General features: G+C 37.0%; 1 protein-coding gene across 1 annotated transcript; it reads left to right on the forward strand.

Annotated features, from left to right (window-relative positions):
• Nucleotides 1-790: 790 nt before the first annotated feature.
• On the forward strand, nucleotides 791-10,748 carry LOC139728346 (eukaryotic translation initiation factor 4E-binding protein 1-like). The gene is made up of 3 exons (XM_071639291.1): nucleotides 791-1,061; nucleotides 3,755-3,919; nucleotides 5,511-10,748. Exons 1-3 carry the CDS (start codon nucleotides 914-916, stop codon nucleotides 5,543-5,545), a joined length of 348 nt encoding a protein of 115 aa, XP_071495392.1. The 5' UTR covers nucleotides 791-913; the 3' UTR covers nucleotides 5,546-10,748.
• Nucleotides 10,749-18,367: the final 7,619 nt, after the last annotated feature.

The raw sequence follows: 18,367 nt of genomic DNA on the forward strand, positions 1-18,367 counted from the left end.
TCCCGACCACAAATCCCCGAAGAAAGAGTGTAGAGAACCGAACATTTTACACTGATTTCACTCTCCGCCCATCAGCAGATCAGGCAGACAGCTTGCTGCGGCGCGGCGATTACCGATCAAGCGCAAACACATCCGCCGAAGGATCGGGGAGGAGCTGAGGCGAAGAAATGATGTTCTCCCGGCTGACAGGATCAACGCCGTCTCGGCAGCTCCGTATGTTACGTTCGCACACGGACAGGAGGTACTAGTAGCTGGCCAGCTCAGAGGTCAAGGGTGAGCTAGCTATCATGTAGTTGCAGTCATCACGTGGTTTTGTTTACATCATGCGAAAGTATGTCTTGCATCGACATGTCGCGTGCGTTTGTATTATTTGGCACGTACTAGCGAGGACTTTCACGCTGTGGAAGTGTCCGTCGACATGCAGATCTCATCAATTACACACTTATCAAGTTATTGAACTATGAAGTGATATTTCATCGCAATAAAACAAACAGTAAACGACCTTTTTGAAATCAATTGCAGCTTGACTTCACACGGGCAAGTTGCCATTTAAAGTTGCCAACTTAAGCCCCATATTCATTGGGAATAAATTTGTTGGTAAAATGTAAATAATTCAATAAATTGTGTCTATTATGGCTTTAAAAATAATGTTTTGAGAAGAAATTATAATATTATAGGCTTTTTTTTCGATTGAAATTTATATTAGATATCCTCTTATAATCTTTTCTTTCAATAATCTTTATATATTCAAATTCTTTGCAAATTGACAATAACGAGCTCTCCTTGCTTGTAACCTGTGAGGAGGGGATCCCCGTAACAACATTTTCGCAATATTTACCTTTTAACGGACCTCAAAGGCTTTGCCTTCATCGTTATCTGTAGGCTTCCCATCGTCTTGTAACATTCAAGTAACATGTCAGCTCCAGCAGCAAGCCGCCAACTCAGCGATAGCCGTGATATTCCGGCAAAGGCGAAGAGGATTACTGTGAACGACCCGTCACAGCTCCCGAATGATTACAGCACGACACCAGGCGGAACGATGTTTTCAACTACCCCTGGAGGTTTGTGGATGGTTGTGTGTGTAGTGTGTAAATTTACTGCTAGCTGCTATGCTCCTCCACAACAGCAGACAGTGAATGTATGAGCCCCTCGACCTCCTGCTGTAGTGCTGACTGCTGTATACCCCTGAACATACCTCCAATATAGCATGTCTTAAATCCGGGCGGGATACAATTGTAATTACTCCAGACCATGCAGAGCTCAGCCTCTTGTTGTTGTACAAATTGTAACTTACATCGATCCCTTTTAAAACCAAGTGTGCGACAGTAAATTTACATTGAATATCGCAGGGAGTGTTTTGCAAGGGTAGTAGAGTCAGGTATCCTATTACCGAACGGTATCCTACAATTGTATTACCGAACGCGTACTTTGTCTATGGAGCGTGTACAACAACTCGAATACGCATTCATTGCACCACGCGCTGTTATCTCACAGGGGAAGCCAGTGCCGAAAATTGCTAAACTGCAGCAAAAAACAAAACAAAACATAATTTACCTCAAATTTACGTAATAATTGCTAAAATTTCGATGTTCGTTGTCCTGCAGTAATAAACATTGACCGAAAATACAATGTACAATTTTCCCCATACAGAGGGCGCACGTTCGGTAATACAATACGATTTGCGTCGGTAAAAAGAGACAACTTTTGTGGAAGGGTTATTTGAAATACGGATTTTTTCTAGAAGTTGGCTTATTTTTCAAGTATTTTCGTTACAGCTAAAGTCATCAGCATTTCAATTATCTATAAGGATATTTTTGGCTGAATTATTGCATAATGTTGCCCGTTTGGAGCAATAAAACAAAAATCGTTCGGTAATAGGATACACCTCCATACTATCTCTAGATCTAGTATTCTAGACAGAAAGATCCGTCTGTCCGGAGGAGTCTTTTATTTTTTTGACGTTATCGCTCTTCTCTGATCCGTGAAGCCAGACGCAGTTTCCGCGGAACATTTCCGCGACGACCAGATACAGACCGATCTTTCGGTCAATACTGTCTCTAGCTCTATACCCAAGCTAAGTCCATCTTAAAACTTATTGAATGTTGTGTCTTCAATCAGTCTAACGTTACAATCATGACTCAATGGCATGCCTAGACAGAAAGATCCGTCTGTCCGGAGGAGTCTTTTATTTCTTTGATGTTATCACTCTCCTCATATAGGAGGGAATCCGTGAAACATATCCCGACGACCAGATACAGACCTATCTTTCGGTCAATGGCATGCCATGCCATGGTGGTCAACGAGCAACTGGTGGTGTTGACCGAAATATCGGTCTGTATATCTTGTCGGCGATACATCCTGTATGTTCCACGGAGACTGCAACTGGCTTCACAGAATCATGTCTACAGATCAGAGGAGAGCCGTAAATGTCAAGAAATGATAGAAACTCCACCGGACAGACAGATTTTTTTGTCTATTGGTGGTCATGGTATTTAAATTCCTATTTCCTATTTCCTATTTCCTCATGAAAATTTTGGACATTCTTTTTTTCTTCAATTTCATGCAACCATTATAGTGCGGCAGCAGTGGTAATTGTACACTGTATCAATATACAAAGTACAAATAACATTTTTATAGAAATTTGTAGATACTTTCATAAACGTTGATAACAGTTTGAAATGGATTCTGAAATCATTTTACAGAGGACAGAGGAAACCCACCTGTATCAACAATTTTCCATCATACCTGGGTCTAATTGCGGGGTGACACTGCGTCAAATCTAGTTGGAAGAGGAGCTAATTTTACTTGCACAAAGAGCACTTTTTACTTTTTATAGTGTATATTACATCAATTGCAACAACAAAAAAAGCATCAAACAATGCAGCATATGCCACACTAGTTTCAGCACTGCACAAAGTACGAAAATACTCTTTCCAGAGGTCAGTACTTCACCCGGAAGAAGAAGAAGAAGAAGAATTGCAATAACTGAAGCATGACCAAGGACCTGATGTGGAACTCCTTACTTATGTTACCTTACTTCTCAGTCTTCTAGTTCTTTAATATGCATGTTGTACTACATATAATCATCTCTTGTTCCTTGTTCTTGACAAGGTTGTCTTGACTCTGAGTTTCAAATATATTTTAACAGCAGGCAACTTATCCACAATTACAGTATGCAAATTCGATTGTCTGCATGTTGTACATGCAGGTGAAATTCTTTTGCAAGGGCTTTTTCCAAAAGCTTGAATGATAAGTTAATGGCAAGCAGATGTTGATCATAGCAGATTTTCATGCTCATTTGATTCTCCAGTCTGATTGGTCAACATCACATCAAAGAGCATTGTTTTGGTTAGCATTTGTAAGTAGTGTCCTACATTACTACAGTGTACTATGTGTAGGCAAAAAAAGAGAACAAATATTGCGTATATGGAATTACTGTACATAACTTTAGAGTCAAATCGTAATGCAAAGGGGAAAAAAGGAAAAGACTTGTTTTGAAAAGAAATTGATGTAAATTCTTGTAAATTTTATGCAAGTGCACTACATGTACACATGTATTTGGATGGTTGTCATAAGTGGAAAGAACAAGAATCCTGTACTAGGTATTTAGGAATATAATGTAATCTTGTAAACCTAGTATTCTCGCTGAGCAAACAGTGATTCATTGTACATTGTTATGATTAGCTGACATTGTTTGCATTTTTTTCCCCTTTGCTATAACTCAATATCTTGTTTTGCTTTGTATATTCTACAGGTACACGCATCATTTACGATCGCAACTTCCTCCTGAATATGCGGAATTCGCCACTCAGCATGACCCCACCAAGAAATCTGCCTTCTATCCCGGGGGTCACGACTCCAGAAGGAACCACTCAGGAAAAGCCAAACGGCACATACAAACCCAATTCCGAAAAGCCAGGTGAGAAACAATGGCAAAATCATAACTACAGTAGAATAGAGTTCTTATTTTGATAGTCGTCCCCTTTGTCATGTCACCTAGACAGTATCATACATGTATGTATGTACATGTATATAGAGCTATACAGACATTGTTTGGAAAGAAAATCAGAATATCCCGCGAGAACAATTCTTTTTCAGAGTATGGCAATAGAAATTTAAGCAAAACAAATATGGTGACTTATGGAAGGAAAATCATACATATTTCAACTCAGTCGTAATCACGTCGACAGAATCATACGAAATCACACGTATATCTTTTCGCAACGCACTGAATTGAAAAAACAAAGTTGCATGCAATTTTGGGAATTTGCGTGTGATGTTTCAAATTAAGTGGAAAACGTAAAGTTTCTAGAAACGGGCCAAGGTTTCCGATCCCGCTCTCTCAAAATCTCTCTAGAGATTGGGCAATTGTGCGGTGTCTTTACCTTAGTATCCGTACGAGATTTATTCATGAACTAAAATAGGATCATTATTAAGATAAAGTAGACACATTTCGATGGCAAAAGGAGTGAGATTTGGATAGCGATCCGCATCACCATCCAAATCTTACTCTGTACAGGGGAAATTGGCTTTCATTTATAAGTCGACAAAATGTTGACTTACGCGTAAGTCAACTTTCGCGTAAGTCGACGTGTTTTGCTCCGTCCCGATTATGCCGACTTAGGCAAGGTTGACTGTATATCAAATGTCTATTCCTCGTAATGTAACATTTGCTTGCACCGAAATGTTATCTGCCTACTTTACCACTGGGATTTCACACCTGCACAAAGTATATGACTACATCTGTCTCAAAGCCTGCATCTCATCTCCCTACAATTTTTGTAGGTTCCATATTTGATGTGTTCTCTGCTAGACACACCATTACCTCAATATATTTGTAAGATATTTGTCCAGTACAGTATATTTACAGTATGTACATTGTAGACTGTCATGGTCTCTTTGATATTACAGTCAGTAAATCAAACTTTTTAGGACATTTGATACTCCTATGATGTTGTACACTGTATATGGAAGTCATTATGCACCAGTTTGTGAGTCTACCAGTATATGGTGTTATGAATTTTCTTTAATATCTTTGAGTTTGAATTCAATTGTAATTTAATAATCTATTCCTGATGTAACAGTTCATCGATTGACTGTTATTGATAGAATTCCTATTTCTTGAAAAGGGGGGGGGGGATTCTTTGTGAGAGCTTTCTTCCTTGCCTTTTCAGTGCTTGATATTTGTGTTATTGTTAGAATTTTTATCAGCATTGATGTTATGCACACCTGTACTGCAGAAAATTGGACGTGTTTATTGAATGACGACTCCTAACATCATGCCACTCCACAAATAGACTTGCATAAATACATGTAATCTCCTTAATTGAAATACAGTACACGGACATTCATTATTGACTATCAATGTGTCATTGGAAGAAAACGCTGAACATCAAGATGATCTGTAGATACTTATCTGCACAATGTGTAATCATCAGCATCCAAATGGGGCCATGCATTAGTGTATGATTTTCCAGTGGAAAAACGTGACATCTGCTTCCTCTTTGCAGAATCTAATGAAGAGCAGTTTCAAATGGACATCTGAGGGCCCTGGAAACCAGCATGCGTCATGTGAGACCAGGAATAGCAGATGGAGAGTGCGATCTGCCAGTTTACTTCTGTGTAGTAGCAGACAGCGTAATGTGTTTATTTACCTAAATTTCCAGAGGAATGAATCCGCTTCAAAACTACTTTAGGTCCATTTTTTCGTCCCAGATTTGGATGAAGAGATGGTCGAGTTTGGCTCGCTTACCAAATTGAGAAGAGTCTCGTAAGATGGCGAATTTTAAGACAGGTGGTTAAAAATTGGAGAAATGAGGTTGGGATGGGTTTAAATTTTTTTGCGTGTTTCCTGTGCATTCTTAAAGCAGTAATAAGCACAGAGTGACATGAAAAGAATATGACCCAATCTCACTTAGCTGTTTCCTCGTGTATTTCAGAAAAAAAAAAGAAATATGCAAAAAGTGTTCCATTACATAACATTGTCAAGGTGCAATATGGTACTTGAATTGAATTTACACTTACAATGTATTTCTTTCTGTCATACTACATGATATCACCTTTATAGAGTCAGCTTACCATAAATATTCACCCTTATTTCAAAGGGTATCCTACATGACAGCTTGTCTACCTTGAACATCATACAATTTAAACATTGGTTTAGTACAGCATTTCATTGTCCGTTTTGTTGATGGCATATATTTCTTTCCTTTTGTAGTTTGCCTACAAGTACATGTACAAGTAATTTCATTGTGTTCCTTTTTGCTGAATGTACACGCATGTTGAGTATACCTTTAAATATTTATGGGGATTCTTAAAGTCTATATGTGTACAGACAACAGAAACAAGATACGCATTTTGAATAGAAAAATGATTACCTCAAACTTGCATGTGGTATTGTCTGTTATGGATTACTAGTAACTTATCATGAATACCAGCCCTCGAACTCTATGTAGAGATTGTACACTGTGTGTTAATAGTTTTACCCTCATATCATTGAAGTCATTTATTGTGATTTTGAATCATGAGAAATGACAAGTGGACTAGCGGAATATATTCTATTTACCTCATTTAGAGTATAAACTCTTGGTGCATCTTTAAGATGGGCCATCAAATGGTTTCCTTGCCAGCACAAACCCTCCCTCCCCTCAATATCCTGTGGAATTTAAGAAAGCAGTACCAAGCTTTGCAGTGTTTCCACACATTTTTGAAAATACAGGTGCTGCAAAATGTGCTCAAGTCACATTGACTCTGAGCAGGCTGTGGCTCATTGGAGAGGCTCAGTCTAATGCACAAACAAATGTAAAAAAAAAAAATGAAAAAAGCATGAATGTGTGACCAGCATACTTTTCAGGGAAGCTAATTTCTTCCAGTACAAGTGATTGCTGTGTAATGCAGCAAAGAGTGGAGTTTCACTGAGTTTAACTGGACTCATCGTTATGTGATTGATCACTTACCAGGAAGTCTTCTTCTGCCATGCACCTTTTGTAGGCTCATTCACTGTAATGAGTAAGATAAAGACTAAAATAGCAGATACACATTTTATGCCTCTTTGGTCATCAGACATCTTGCCATAATAGTAATCCTCAGTCTGTAGGTGCGGGGAGGTGCTGCACATGTTACTGTCGATGGAAGATGGCAAATGATCCAGAGTTGTGATAGAAGAGTTCCTAAATTTTTTTTTTCTCTTCTTTTTTTTTTCACCTTGTAGCATGAGCTGAGTGCCAGAAGGGTGTTAAAACTGCAACAATCTGCTGGGTTAACACCCTTCTGCTTCTCTTGGGACGCTCTAGCTTGTGAAACAACATTGTAGAGGTCTTTGATGAACAGTTGTCACCTTGCAACTGTAGACTCTGAATTGATATTGACAGCATTCCCTTTTTCTGAGCCACGAGCGAAGTTCTATCACTTCCAGCTTGTTTACAATCATGCTTCAGTTCGATGAGGCTTTGCAAAGTATGATTTTCAAAGGGAGGAAGTATGCTTTTTATTTCTTTGCAGCTTAAAATCATGGCACCATTGATGGAACCTAATATAGCAATGTCTTTTTTCCTTTTTGTTTCCCTGATTATGCTAAATAGGTTTCTATTATGTTTTTATGTGATATTTGATCAATATTGTATTGTTGAATGTATCAACAAAATGTAAACTCTATCAAGTTCATGAAAATGATATGAATAAAATTTGAATTGTCAATATATACTCTAGAATCGGCCAGACATGCAAAGAATGTTATGTTCTAGGTCGAGCTCTAGGGTATTCCAGCATGTTTCACAATTGTTCCAAACTCACAAATGCAAACTTTGTGAACGGATGGTATACAAATTGGACTTCACATTTTTCACAAAGTGGCAGTTTCATATAAAATTTGGAAAAAAAAAATGTAAATGCATTTTTCTCTCTCATCTGTGTAAACTTCATAAATATGAAATTGCTACGCAAATAATTATTTCCTTGTGTTCTTTCATGGGATTCTTTAACTACTAGTTTAAAAAGTTTGTAGCAATCGGGCTTTTCGATATGTCTCGATGAGTGAAACAAGCTTGACTTGTGGTGTTTCTGGCAAACTCTTGAGCATGTGATAAACTTAAGAGCATATTCATCTGATAGGTCACATATATATCTCTTTCAGGGAGTATTCAAGGAGAGCATTTGTCAGCTGCGTGGTAATATAATGTGAAAATATGTCTATACCTTCAGAGGTCTTATGTCTTGATTACTTCAAAGTTCTCTGCAAAAACAGTAACACTAGGTGTGTCAATGAACTTTATGTTTAAATAGCTCTTTATTTTTTTCGTATGCGACATTTGATTTCGAATCTGCCATGATATCTCCTAATTGAGGATGTGACTGCCTTCTAATGCCAAATTATGCTGTCATGAATTTTACGGATCATTGTCAGATTTGTCAGACTATGCTGTGATACACATATGGATTTGTCTTGCTCTTGATTTTAGGCAGACCAAAATGTTCCTTGAACCACACCAGGTGTCCAGAGCAGATTGCCATTTTATAATTCCTCGTATTTCATGAATTTTTTCCTGTGATGGTGGATTATCTTTACACGAAGACATTGATAAGTTGATGGGGGGGGGGGGGGCGAGGGGAGGTATAGAAGAGACACATCTTACAGTTGCTGTATTTCAAAGGATGCACTACTCCATTTTTTGTCTTTCGTATCTAGATTAAGCTTTTTAAAATATTCTTCCCGTGAAGACCAACCAATGGTGTATCACTAGAAATTAGTTTCCCGCTGTTTCAGACAAGGGATGTATGTCATGATTTTTCCTTCTTCCAGGCTAGACATTGATCTCTTTATTCCTCTTATCTCTCACTAAATATTATGTTTTGCTATATATGCCTGACTGAGTCATAGCATGCTGTCTGTGGATGAAGGCTTCTCCAGTAGATATCCCTTGTGCCTCCACCAGCAGGCAGACTCTGCTTTCCTTGTGAATGTCTCCATGTTGACCACAGCAAACATGGATCCTCTCGGCTGCAGAGTCTCCATAGGTTGTAACACACATCTGAGCCAGGTGCATATACAATGTGTACAGTTAAGAGAAGGATGATTTGTCTGTTCAAATGGTTGAGTGCCATAAATGATGGCCATGTATGCTCCCAGATTCTCTGAAGATTACTCTAAATTTCTGAGTATGGACTTATTTCAAAATGATTTATTTTGCTGCTTTTCCCTTCTTCAGAAGAGTAAGTATACAGGGACATCATTACAAGTGTCCATATTTTCTGTGTTGATATTGTATACTGTGCATGCATTACTACATGCTACATGTGTTTGGGAAATATTTGGTAGGCTTTTTATGATCTCCTGACAAGCGATTCGGATGTTCGCAAATTTGAATGTGCCACTAAACAGTTAAATCATTTTCTCCTTTTCCAATGCAACACTTGTGCTACAGGCAAATAGGTTTGATTCCATGTATTATTTTTAACTTGTAAGTGTTAAAGGGATATTGGTTCACTGTAACACATAGGCTTAATAGCCCATAATGCTGGATACATGTATTTGAAACATTCTGTTTTGTGAAGTGAAACCTTTCGGTATCTTTCAGAGTTTGATATTAAGATGCTTTGTGTTCTTAAAGAAGATACTGAAAACAAATGTAAAGACAATGTCTTTATACTGTATTGTTTGTAACTGTGCAAATGGTTAAGTACAATCTGTGGAGGGATGCTCATCTTACGACAGAAATCCTCAGGGTTTGTTGGGTGGTTTTATTTTTCCTCAGCCCCAAACCAGCCATTGCCAGAAAGTGTGTCACATAGTCTGGAAGTTACCATGTTAAAAGAAATAATGCAATTAAAACATAAAGTCTATCAAACCAGATACACTGTTGTCACTGAAGTACTATAACCTGTGGCTTGGTTTGAGTTTGTGAAGGCATGATATACAGAGTGCACAGATATAGTATAGGCCTACCATGTGTGTCACCAGAAGTTCTGATGAAAAAATAAACAACCAAGGGACATAAAGTGGTAGTCCATATTGGAGTATTTTCTCCATGTGATATGTTGGTTTCAATTTCCGGTCATGCTTGCCATAACCTGTGGCTGCATACATTGTTTAATAGCATGCTGCACCATATTCTTTTTCTGTTTCTCCTCTTCTTTTTTGGCTAGATAATTATAATGATATTTTCAGCAAAGGACAACGACACAAACTGTTACAAAATTGTAAAAATTTGACCTATATGACCCAGCAACTTCATATCTCATGGATTTAGAAGTCCTTCACATTCACGATGCGCAAAACACTGAAGCTTTCTGACTATAAAGTAATCAATGAGTATTTGTGAGGCATATCAATATTGGTATGAGGCAGAAGACTGTGTTGCCTAGTGGATTATGACTTTTAGCGAGATAAATGTATATTTGTGTCATGATGTATTACTTAATGAATTTTGCATCATTGCAAATGTGTTGCATATGAGATTTTGTTTCCCTGTAAAAGGCATCTCAGATCAGCGACTTCATGTTTTTTACCAGTTCCTCTTTTCTTTTCTTTGTTAAATCTAGATTTTTGGCTAGTCTGCCTTTAAAAAATCGTATAGTTTTGGTTGAGACCTAATTTCAGGTTTCTAAAATTTTTTTGATGAGATAATGAGAAACCTCTTATAAAATAAGAAAGAGCACGCAATTCTATGAGGAATTCAACGTTCATTTGATGAAAATTGGTTTTGAAATAGCTGAGATATCCAAAAAAGAGCAATTCTGATAAAGTGTGGGACCCACACTTTATTATGCTCATTTAGTTACTTTGTTTTTGGATGTTTCAGTCATTCCAAACCCGATTTTCATCAAATAAACGTTGAATTCCTCTTAAAATGGTATGCTCTGTACTATATCAAAAGTGTTTTCTTGGTATCTCGCAAAAATTTAGAAGCCCAATTTTCATCTCCACAAATACTGTACCATCCCTTTAATTTATCATCAGTAGTCTGTGGCCAGGAGGCCGATGCAAACTTTTAACCTCTCTTAGACTGGTTGCCATGGAGATTGATATATCTATGATACTCTGAAGTAGTTTTTGTGAGATATTCTGGTAGTCATGATGGTATAAATTTTGGTTCTGTATTAACCCATTATCATTGCCTGGTATTAACATACTGTGTAGGTGAACTGGAAGTGCTATAAATTAGTACCTTCCAGTATAAAGGTACGTACATTGTAGATTACAGTGCCACATTACACTGTATACAGTGCACAATGCTAGATAGCCCATATCTTTCTTGCTATTAAAATCAATGCAAAATTACATTTAGTGAGAAAGATTGACATAAAATAAGTATGTCATTTTAAGTTTGAACCTCTGGTTGCTGGCAAGTTACGGAGGTTATCGCTGTACTGCAGGAGTTTTGTTAACTCCTGATATCCTCTCATAAAAACGGGAATAAATTACAACCTGTTGATATTTTTATTTTAAATCATGTGATTTCTTTGTGTTATTCGGGTAATGCGTGTGTGTATCCTAGGAGGTGCATCCTTTTCTACTGAGCACTGTGGAGTGTGTGATGTGTATTAAACATCAGTGCCTGTAGCATTAGGTGTTGTTCTGTCCAGATGCGTGACAGTTGCAGCTACTCGGCTGAACAGCTTCTCTGAGACTGGCAATTGCGCATACAGTACAGCAGGTGCACTCCCACTATAGTGAACGTGGTTTGTACTAAAATTTCATTACTACGAAGTAAAAATTCAGGTCCCAAAATTATTACATGTACTATCTACATAATAAACAGTATATCTTTTAATGTGTTTGTTTGGCTATAATGAAATTGTGATTTTATATGACAAAAGAAAAGTGTCGGTCCTGAGAACTTTGTTACATGTGTAACGGGAGTTGCCTGTATACTTCTGGGCAAAACCAGACACTCCATTTCAAGTTTTTCAATGGCACGATGGTACCACTTCAGTCCTGCACATGCTCAATAAAAATAAGAAGTGAGCATACGGGGAAGGAGTAGGGTGTGGTTGTAGGTAAGGGTTGGGGTTGGGGTAGACACCCCTATGACAGTAGTTACCATGGTAACATAGTCTCTTGCTCACTAGGCACATACAAATTACAATGTCTGGTGTTTACACATTTCAATATCTATTTTTCATTTCATTTTTTTTTTCAGTTCCATTCCTTTTGTAATGCATTTTTGTTGACTGTCAACACTGCTTATAGTTTTGTTTTATTTTGTTTTTTGTTTTAGTTTTGACTGCGTACAAGATGATATTACTCTTTAAACCTGTTTCCATCCCAACTTCCGTTCGAAGAATTGAGCTGTGAGCCTCTTGCCATGACTGCCAACTTGCCAGCCTAGACATGTGTCCTACATTTCAAGTGGTTTGATAGTGGGTTATCAACATGCTCCATTAAAAAACAAAATACAGTGTACCATGTAGATATCTAGGCTGCCCTCGGCAGCATAATTTACAGACCTTGAACTCATTCTTCTGTCTTGAACTTTTGGTGCTCCTCACAGAACGACAATTAGGCATCATGCTATGGGTCGAAAACAACCCAAGCTTATCACATCAACAGCTTTTCTTATCACATTAACTCTTTAAAAGAGCAAACAGCAGTCTGATGGTGAAAAAAAAAAAAAAAAAAACTTGCGACATACACATATAATTATCATGGTTTCATGTGTGTGTGTGTGTGTGTGTGTGTGTGTGTGTGTGTGTGTGTGTGTGTGTGTGTGTGTGTGTGTGTGTGTGTTGAGTATGTCAAATCAGATAACAACTAGTGCACAGTATTCCTACTGTAGACAACAGGATATACTACACTCAGTCGGGTAGGTAGTACAGAGTGTATGGGAAAAATGACAACTTACGAACAGCTGCTACACACTTGTGCACAACAGCATGTGACACATTCAGGCAAACTTGTTGTGACCCATTCATTGCACATGAGAATGAATGACAGCTGTATGAAGTTTGCATTCTGTGGGAATTTCATAACATAACTACATTTCTCTTTCAATGTCAATGTCAATAGCTCTATATCTCTGTTATGTTTATGAGCATACCTCCAGCTATAGGCCTAGTGGGGAACCAAATTCCTACAAATTGTTAATCAATCTATGGTTTTGCATACTCCATCACTAGCTAATTCACCAGTATTTCCACCAAGTTTTAAAGAGGAAATCCACCCCAAAAATAAATGAACTCCACGAGAAAGAGAAAAAGAAAATCCCTATGGAATTTCCAAAATTGACAAAAATTGGATAAAAGATAAGAAATTTCACATTTTTTTTTAAAACATTTCTTGACCAGTCCTAAGTGAAAATTCAAATGAGCAAATTAAGGATGTCATGCCCTCACAATTTTTCATGTACATGTATGTTACATATGAAATTTGGAAAAATTATTACTTTTAGCTAATAGGTAAAAGCATATTCCCATACCAAAATATATCAGAAGTACCAATTGTTCTTTTTTGTTGTTGTTGTTTTATGAAATGAATGTATGAATTGTATATGAAATGAATAAGAAATTGTGAGAGCATGACATCGTCAACTTGCTGATTTGAATATTCATAATAACTGGTCAAGAAATGTTTTCTGAAATATTTTGAAATTTCTGATTGTCATTATTTTATTTCTTATCTGATTTTGATCATTTTTATACTATTCTGCAGGGGATTTTTTTTTTCTCTTTCTTATACAATTTACAAAAATTCTGTAGTGGATTTTTCTTTAAGCATGAGATGTTGGAAAGTCAGGGTGCTAATACTTGAAAATTGCACAGAACAATAGACTACCACCAGTCATCCTGCCACTCATCTACACTTCGTAAAATTCTACAATAAGCAGGAAATTGCTTATCGGAGCAGCTGATTTGCTATTAGAATTGTGGATTGATTCATGATACATCGTGTGTTCATAGCAATCTTGAAATGAGATGCACAACATACCATATCTCTGCTTTCAAGAGTCATCTTATGAAACTGTTAATAATATTTTGCAAAATTTGAAAGTGGGCAAAATGATTTAAAAATCATGAAATGTACTTGAACAATAAAAAACTATTTCAATGTTTTATGATTTGTGCATTCCTTAAAGATTTACTAAATGAAATTAAACATTTTAAATACTAGCTCTGAGGGTTTTGTGATATTATTACTGGTACTTGGCAATGCCCACTTTACCAAAAATACATTTATGTATTGAAATGTATGAGTACATTACATTGTATAATGAAAAAGTCATACATATCAGCAAAAATAACAACAATAACACTAAATGCCACAAAAATAGACAATGAGTGTTTGCCTTATAGAACATGTGAAAGCAATAACAAGTCAGACAGGTATTGACAAGAAGTGAAAACTTTTATTCACAAAATCACACAATAAAAGGAAACTCTTTCTTACTGAGTTGCAAAACTTGTGCCAACATTATTCAGCTCATCTACCAAACGTGAAAAATCTGTCTGGTACAATTTCATTTAATCAAATTAAGATTGCCTTAGCACGACACATAATGTCTTGCACAGTGGAGAGTCAGTACAATCATGTGTACCTTCAAGCTTAGAAGCAGATGATGTTTCACACCTAGCTTTACCATTTCTAATCATATACAAAAGAAAAGCATATGGCACCACTTTTGTACATTTTGATATCAGGTCATAGAATTACAGGTATACAGTGTGTAACAGATTTTATCATTTGCTTGTGAAATCTGACATTTCCTTGGATTTCATAGTGATGTGACATATCACAATTTTGACCAGGAATGTTGAATATACACACTCTATCCTCTGTGACATACCTGAACATGTGCTGTCAAAACCAATCAACTTGGAGAATACCAGGTACATGAACCAGTGATCGACTTATGTGTTTGTGATTGTTTGCACAAGGTTTCATTTTTTCCTGTGTTAACCTTTTACTGTTGGCAGTGTAAGTTTCAAGAATTTCAATCAACCTAACAAGCTGATGCTGTAAATTTTATGTCTTAAAAGTGACAGCTACATGAACCATAAAACTCAATTCATGAAGCAATGATGGCGTGATAATTATCTCTTAAGTGCTACACTGTTGTCGTTTGCGTGCGCGTTTCAAAGAGAGTTGTCATCCCACATCCCACAAATGAAGTGGAATTAAACCAAGTGATAGATCACTGTATAAAACATGATGTGATCAATTATGATAGGGCAACATTTGTCTGTCTCTTCATAATCTAAGAACCTTCATCTCACTTTCTCTTTTTATACTCTTTCTTCTAAAACACCCAGAAGTATTCTCTGCATAATGTAACAATCTGCACATTCTGGATCACTTATTTCCTTGCAGTGTATTTCAGGTCTTCATCCAACACAGCCCACAAGGTCAGCTATGGTATTCCTATCTAAATGAGGTATATGTATACATATCACATCCTCCATGATCACATAATCACACTTTTATCTCTTCAGCCTTCGTAGTAACATAACATATCAAGAAATTAGTACTGAACATATCTCTGACTTAAAACATCAATGCACACATCCATGGCACATCTATAAATCAAGTGTCAAAGTGTGTGCATATCACAGTTGCAAATGAAAACTGCTGGACACAACTAATTATTCCTCAACCTAACAAATATATACATATACTAAACCATACCCTTATAGGGAACTCGACATATCTCTTTCATTCATGATGAATTACAATTAGCATCCTATTGATATGCAAGAAAAGTGAATACATGGGTAGCATATGGACAAATTTTGGAAATACATAACTAGTACTTGCAGGGTAGCTACCTGACATGTGTACACACATTACCCTGTATCTACATAGAACTCTGTAGAAAATGCTAATAAGCCAACAAATTAGTCTGCTGTACTTAACCCTGCTTTGAAGTCATTATTGTCCCTTTTTTTATCTACACTAGCAACAAAGAGCATATTAAGTTCAAATTTTAACAAAAGAAATAATTCTACTCAGCACTGAATGGTAGTCTGCCATACACTGTAGTCTGTTTCCAACAGGATGACATACTGAGTGCACTGCCAGAGGGAAGCACACGGGTGGGGCAGGGTATTATCATGTCATACCCTGCAGACTACGCTGTCACTCCCTTCTGCAGGTTGCATGACAGAATAGCATCATATACACTTATTCTGCAAACTTCCTATAGGGTAAGAGTACTCTTGGCGCAACAGACCGAGTACTTGGCAGTTTCAGCCACCTACCATACTGCTTTAAAAAACAAACATAATGGCATATACAGCAAATAATGGCAAAAGCAAAAACTAGAAGAAACGATGTTACTTCCATCATTCTAACTGTTCACATGCAAGGCAGACAAATAGCATTATGAACTTCATTTTAAAATTTATGGCGTTCTCATCATATGATTTAAAAAAAAAATAGTTTTGCTTGATAAATCAGTACACATTGCATAGTACTGCTCATCGATCAGTCATGTAATGGAGAGTATGTACTGCACGAAGCATGGAGAGCAATTCTCTTAAACACACTTCACAGAATGCAGCAAACTGTACTTTTGGCGAGAGCAGTTTTGCACACTCATGTAAATATATATTCTTTTCTATTCAAAGCAGTCACACATTGCCACCACCAGCACTAACACCTTACTTTAAGAATAAAAGAAGATAAGTCTACTTGTCTCAAAGTTGCATAATATTTTAAGCACCAAAAATATGAAATACATTACGACTGTCTTTAGCTTTAGGTATTTTTTTTTTTTTGGTAACTTTTAGTAATACTCAACAGCTATATTAAAATGCAAAAATAGAATTGTCCATACGATCATTTGTTACATCTAAGATTTCTTACTAACCATGAAATCTCTGAGAAATGGGCTAGAATGCATCCTTCTGCACCATGAAACACAGGGAAATTCCTAACCCAGATGTTCCTGCAATAGCATATATACCGTATTAAAGCACATCATTTAATTGAAATGTCATGCAACATTGTAAATTGCTCATTCTGGAAAACTGTTAGTCACAAAATGTCAGTAAGACCTATAAAATCTCTCGGAAGCAGTGAAACTATCCATCAAATTGTGGAGATTGCTTTCCATTGTTGGACAAGGATTTTCATCATGTTATGGCTAAAATAGGAACCCACAAATGTGGAAAAAATAAAACAATAACAATAATGCACAGAAAAGGAGAGCTGAAATTTAATTGGTCTAAAAAACCACTACAAGGGATCAAAAGTTTCTCAACAAAGACTTCTCATACAACGATCAGATTAAAAAGACTACCCCTAGACGAAAACAAACACGAGAAAGACCTGAGGAGTCAAATCTAATTTAGTCCTATGCTAATTAGATTTAATGAATACTTGCTCATGAGGCTTGTCTTCATCAGCCCAAAGTTTCAGAATAGCACGCTCTTTTGCGGTTACGAAACTAGCCTGATGTCTTCTGTTAACCCGTAGAAGAGAGACTGAAATTCCTATAACCATATTTCCCACTCACCCCAGTCTCAGAATACTCGGGACTAGTCTTAAATGAGTTATAAACACAAGGTATCATAACATGCTACACTACAAGGTGGCACGTCATTTCACACCAATGCTTTCTCTCATTTCAGATTCATGCACTCAAGAATAATTTATGTGTATCTGGTATAGAATACATGAACATACATGTATATGTGACCCGCTACAACAAAAGGATCCTGAAGTCGCTGACGGCTGAGCCGAGAAAATCGAGTTTGAAGTCACATCATCAAAATTGGTCAAAACAATTGGATTTCTGTTTTTGGCATACTTTTGTAGTCTAATGTTTTGTCTATTATCTGCCGAAATTTCGAAGCTAAATGATCAAACAAAAGGCAAGAAATTAGTGTTTTTCAGGGCCATGATTTTCTGACTTTCAACGTAACAGAAATGTGTCCAAAGATTTGGATTTAGCGCTTCAACTAGACTCCGCCCCTAGCAACAAGGGAGTGATCTTATTGGTCAGTGCCTGGCATCCTGATTACTGATTGGTTGTGCGTAGACTGCTGGCGCTAAGGTTGAATGGACATCGCGGAGGTCGCTAGGAGCATACCTTCTATTGTCAAGCGGTGAAAACTGTCTTGCCTCCCCTTGATCATGTTAGCATCAGAAGGAAACCTTTCAAGGTGTTTTTCTCAAAACTCTGATTTCCTCAACCACTTGACATGTGCTAATATAATCATCAATATCTCCGCAACCGAGTACTTTTATGAGTTGTGTTAGATATAAAATCAAAGTAGAAGAGTAAGGGAATAATGTCATGTCATTTTCAGAAAATTGTCCTCCCTCGCCTTTCGGATGCTTTTCTTGTAGCAGGTCACATATGCAAATACCATAATATAACAAAGATAAAAATCAAAGCAGCCTTCATACGATAATTGGGCACACAGAAATGCA

Source organism: Diadema antillarum, unplaced genomic scaffold, assembly GCF_040938485.1.
Source record: "Diadema antillarum isolate AM-2024a unplaced genomic scaffold, OU_Dant_1.0 seq00000173_RagTag, whole genome shotgun sequence".
In the NCBI taxonomy this organism is placed as follows: Eukaryota; Metazoa; Echinodermata; class Echinoidea; order Diadematoida; family Diadematidae; genus Diadema; species Diadema antillarum.

Excerpts from the sequence above, each read along its gene's own strand:
- LOC139728346 (XM_071639291.1), top strand. The coding sequence starts at position 914 with ATGTCAGCTCCAGCAGCAAGCCGCCAACTCAGCGATAGCCGTGATATT. Across the intron at positions 1,062-3,754 it reads GTTTTCAACTACCCCTGGAG|GTACACGCATCATTTACGAT; the intron begins GTTTGTGGATGG and ends TATATTCTACAG. Across the intron at positions 3,920-5,510 it reads ACCCAATTCCGAAAAGCCAG|AATCTAATGAAGAGCAGTTT; the intron begins GTGAGAAACAAT and ends TCCTCTTTGCAG.